The sequence below is a fragment of the Nyctereutes procyonoides genome, unplaced genomic scaffold (genome assembly GCF_905146905.1).
Source record: "Nyctereutes procyonoides isolate TBG_1078 unplaced genomic scaffold, NYPRO_anot_genome, whole genome shotgun sequence".
NCBI classification, from domain to species: domain Eukaryota; kingdom Metazoa; phylum Chordata; class Mammalia; order Carnivora; family Canidae; genus Nyctereutes; species Nyctereutes procyonoides.
The window spans coordinates 36,636,369-36,641,480 of record NW_026575126.1 but is presented as its reverse complement, the minus strand read 5'-3'; the positions used below and the strand labels follow the sequence as shown (position 1 = coordinate 36,641,480).

Sequence of the window (5,112 nt, the reverse complement as noted above, 5' to 3'; positions counted from 1 at the left end):
TTGGCTGGTTTTACACTTTTGTTGTGCATATCATCCTCAGTCCTCAGAATTATTCATATATGCACTAAGTTATGTGCTAGGATTCAACTGGCGAAATTTGTAGAGACCCTCCGAATACCTTGGCTGCAAGCATTGCCATTGGATCTTTTAAATCTCAGATTTATCCCCTTGGGAACTTATAGTCTCCTATTTTGAGAGAGTCACAGAGTGTCCAATGCACTTGTCTCTGCCTCCTTCAACCCACAGTTGATAAAAAGAAGATAGGAATATACTTCAACAATGTAAGGGTTCTATTGTATTGTATTGTATTGTATTGTATTGTATTGTAAGGTATCTATTGTAATGTATTGGTTCTATTAAAAATAGTCATGTTTGGTGGGTTCCTGAGTGGCTCAGTCAGTTGAGCATCCAATCCCTGAGCTTAGGTCCGGTCTTGATCTCAGGGTCATGATTTCAAGCCCCGAACTGGGCTCCATCCTGGGTATGGAGCCTACTTTAAAAAAAAAAAATAGCCATGCTTGGTGGAGCAGTCTATTCATACTGGACTCCTAGAAGACAATGAACTTAAACACCTTGCAACCTGGAGATTTCATCTGTTGGAAAAGATACCTCCAGAAAGATTCTTCAACTTCACTGGACGTGGTCCTTACCAGGAACTGCTAACCAACCCTTGTGCCACCAAACTCCAAGGAATAGAATCATGGATCCCTGTGATGCATATAAAGAAAGCACCAAAGCCTGACTGGAACTTCACGCCATCTGGTGATCTGGAAGTAAAGATTCCTAGGAATTGAAGCAGGCATCTGATGAGAGCTTTTCCAAGGTGTCCAGACCAGGCTTGTATACCTTTTCTTCCTATGCTTCCTCTCTTTTCTTTATGAGAAGACAGTGCCCTGTCTGCATTTCCCACGCCCTTGCAAAGGGGGGAAACCTTTTATTTGGATTATAGCCTTTTGGAAATAGCCTCATGATCCTGGGAATAATTAACCTTTCACTTGCTTTCTCTGAAGGGTTAGAAAGTTAACAGTTCACAAAAGTTTTCTTTCATCTGAACTATTAACTGACTTAAAAGTCTTTTCCATACTCATGGTCTCTGGATTTTCAACTTTACTGACTGTATTTATTGATAATGTATTTTGTCCTAAACAGTTCTTTTGAGATAACATCATTCTTTAAAATGTCTTTGAAGTTTTCAAAAAGGCTCATCAGCTGCTGCTTTATGTTTACACCTATACTGTGTCTTCCCAAATGCCCTTGGTTAATTCTTCCAGTGTGTTTTCACAATACTTACTATTCTGCTTTTGTGACTTTCAGGATGCATACTATGGGAATTTGCCTTTATAACTAGAACCTTTTCTCCCATAAGTCAGAATAAGTGCCAATAAATATTTCAGTTGGCTACTTTTCAAATTTAGACTCCTGGTTTAGAACCATCACACAGTTTGGAATTGTTATGTTATGTCTCTTATTTTTCATAATTATTTTACATTTTATATTTTTTTGCCGTCAAACTCTCTAAAAAATGATGTACCCAATAAGCTATCTCAGTGCTCTGAGATGATCTCCAAAACGTATGACCTTGACAAGATACAGGCTTTAAGTTGGAGTACCTGAGTTCTTCCCTCCTAACTTTCCTTGTTACTCAAATGTGGCCTTATGTGGTTTCCAACTGCTGTGCACTTTTCCTCTGATGTAGGACGTGACAACCAGGAAAGGTCATTCCTGACACTGAGGGACAAAACCACTAAATATGGAAAACCTGACTCTTGATCAGCAATGCTTTCAAAGAGAGATCTTGATCAAAAGGGGGAAAGGTGAAAATTAACAAAAGAAAATATGATTTAGAATGGAGTTGGGGGATCCCTGTGTGGTGCAGCGGTTTGGCGCCTGCCTTTGGCCCAGGGCGCGATCCTGGAGACCCCGGATCGAATCCCACGTTGGGCTCCCGGTGCATGGAGCCTGCTTCTCCCTCTGCCTGTGTCTCTGCCTCTCTCTCTCTCTCTCTCTCTCTCTCTCTCTCTCTGTGACTATCATAAATAAATAAAAATTAAAAAAAAAAAAAAGAATGCAGTTGGGAAACCAGCAGAGGGAGCACTCATGCCCTACCACTCATCAACTGGTGACCCAATAGGGAGAGATGGATCTTGCATATGGATACTCCTTTACTACTTCAGCAGGAGGAGGGAAACTTCTCTTCCTCTCCTGCAACAGTCCAGCTAATGAAAAGCCTCTATACTTTGAGCTCCCAGTTTACTGTCGTGGACATTTTGTTTTTCACAACCTTCCCAACTTCCCCCTTTCCTCTGTAAAAAAGCATTCCTCTCCTGTTCTGCACACTTGCCTACAGTTCTGCCATAGCTTGGTTGATCTAGATTGCAATTCTCCGCTATTCTCAAATAAACCCATTTTTGCTGGTAAGATAACTGGCAGTGTTAGTTTTCAGGTAATACCCCACATTTGCAGTCTCCCCCCATTATCAACATTTCCCACCAGAGTGGCACATTTGTTACAATCAGTGAACCTACACAGATACATCATTATCACCCAAAGTCCATAATTTACTTTTGAGTGCACTCTTGGTGTTGTATACTCTGTTGGTTCTGCCAAGTGTATAATGACAAGTTTCCACTTTGTAGTATCATACAGAATAGTTTCATTGCCCTAAAGTGCTGTGCTCTCTATTCATCCCTCCCCTGACCCTAACCTCTGGCAACTACTGATCTTTTTACTGACTCCATAGTTTTGCCTTTTTTCAAAAATCATATAGTTGCAATCATATGATGTCTATGATTGACTGCTTTCACTTAAAAATGTCTATTTCAGGGATCCCTGGGTGGCGCAGCGGTTTGGAGCCTGCGCTTTGGCCCAGGGCGGGATCCTGGAGATGCGGGATCGAATCCCACGTCGGGCTCCCGGTGCAAGGAGCCTGCTTCTTCCTCTGCCTGTGTCTCTGCCTCTCTCTCTCTCTCTCTCTCTCTTTCTCGCTCTCTCTCTGTGTGTGTGTGAGAGTATCATAAATAAATAAGAATTTTAAAAAAAGTCTATTTCAGGTTTCCTCCATGTCTTTCAGATCTTGATAGCTCATTACTTTTTAACTTTGAATAATATTCCACTGTCTGAATGTACTACAGTTTATTTTTCCATTCATCCATTGAAGAACAGCTCAGCTGCTTCCAAGTTTGGGCAATTATGAATAAAACTGCTATAAATATCCATGTGAAGTTTTTTGTGTGGACATGACTTTTAAACCCATTTGGGTAAATATCAAGGAGTGTGATAACTGGATTGTACGTTAAAAGTCCATGTAGTTGTAAGAAACTTCCAAACTGTCCTTTAAAAGTGGTTGTACTGTTTTACATTCCTGCCAGCAATGAACGAGAGTTCCTGTGGCTCCACATCTTCCCCAGCATTTGGTGTTGTCAGTGTTCTAGATTCTGGCCATTCTTTTAGATAAGTACTAGTCATCTTATCATTTTTGATTTTGAAACACAAGTGTAGTTTTATATTTTATATGTAGTTTTATGTTAGTTATTTGATTAATGTTTGTCATCCCCCTATAGACTGTGGGTTCAGTGAAAGCAGGGACTCTGTTTTTTGTCTGTTTTATCAGCTATCTATAGTACAGTGCCTTGGACATAGTAGACCTTGATGAATATTTGAGTAAATGAGCAACCAGCCTTAGCAGCTCATTTTGCAGGTGAGCTTTTATACAAGGATCCAGATCTACTAAAGATTATGGATCAGACTTTGACCCACTGAGGCCATTCCTGGGACGCTAGTTCACCCAAGGCTGTCAGAACTCGGCAGCATTCACAGCCATGCTCAGAGACATCTGGTGATCTGGCTTTAAAATAACTCCTGATGACAGGTAGTACTTTCGCACAGAATCTAAATTACTCAATCCAGTTCGTCATCCCTTGAACAAATATCGAACTTTTCCTTTTTGTATCATCTAAGGAGGAATCCTGGCTTCTTACTCAAGCACATCTTCAGGGCTTCATGGATGTCTCTGTTTCTTAGGCTGTAGATGATGGGGTTGAACATGGGTGTCAGGATGGTGTAAAGAAGAGAGAATCCTTTGCGCAAGAGTTGTGAAGAATTGGCTGAAGGCACAAGATACGTGGCAATCAGTGTCCCATAAAACACTGTGACCATGGTGAGGTGGGAGGAGCAGGTGGAGAAGGCCTTTCTCCGACCTGTACCAGGTGGAATTCTTAGGATAGCAACAAGAATGCAGGAGTAGGAGGCTGAGATGAGGCGAAATGGAACCAGAGTTACTGCCGAAGAGGTAGCAAAGGCGATGGTCTCCATCAGTGAGGTGTCTGTGCAGGAGAGGTGGACGAGAGGGGTGAAGTCGCAGAAGAAGTGATCAATTTCATTTGGTCCACAGAAGGTCAATCTAGATAGTAGGACCATAGTGATTGCTGTAAGAAGGAAGCAGCAGAGCCAAGAGCTGGCAGCTAGCCTAATGCAAAGGGGGCCAGTCATGAGGATGGGATAGTGGAGAGGTTGGCAGATGGCCAGGTATCGGTCATAGGACATCACAGCCAGCAGAAGACACTCTGTTGCAGCCAGGGATCCAAAGAAGTAGAACTGTGCCATGCACCCAGCAACAGAGATAGTCCTCTGTTCAGCTATGATGATCAGTAACATCTTGGGGACAATATTGGAGGTATAGCAGATCTCTAGAAAGGACAAGTTCACCAGGAAGAAGTACATGGGGGTGTGGAGGTGATGGATGAACAAAACTAGCAGAACAATGAGGATGTTGCCAGAAATGACTAAGACATAGAAAACTAAAAACATTATAAAGAGAAAGATATTTAGCTGTCGGATAGAGGAGAATCCTTGAAGCATAAATTCCACTATGGTTGTTTGGTTTTCCCAGGACAGGATCACCATGCCTTGGCTTCCCTAGGACACCCAGTGATCAGAAGTGCTAAATGCAGAAAGTCCTAGCTTACCCATCAATGGGCAGCTGACAGTGGGTGATTTTCATTCCCAACTCATGTTTTTGGAAGGGTTTTTTATTTGGGTGGAGGAGTATCATCTTTTTTTCCAAAGCCTGAAATGGGAAAGAAAAGAATTTGCGGTAAGAACTTGTGACCATCC

At 42.0% G+C, this 5,112-nt stretch overlaps 1 protein-coding gene across 1 annotated transcript; it reads right to left on the bottom strand.

Annotated features, from left to right (window-relative positions):
• Positions 1–3,948: 3,948 nt before the first annotated feature.
• On the bottom strand, positions 3,949–4,902 carry LOC129519483 (olfactory receptor 11A1-like). The gene has a single exon (XM_055340015.1). It carries the CDS (start codon positions 4,900–4,902, stop codon positions 3,949–3,951), a length of 954 nt encoding a protein of 317 aa, XP_055195990.1.
• Positions 4,903–5,112: the final 210 nt, after the last annotated feature.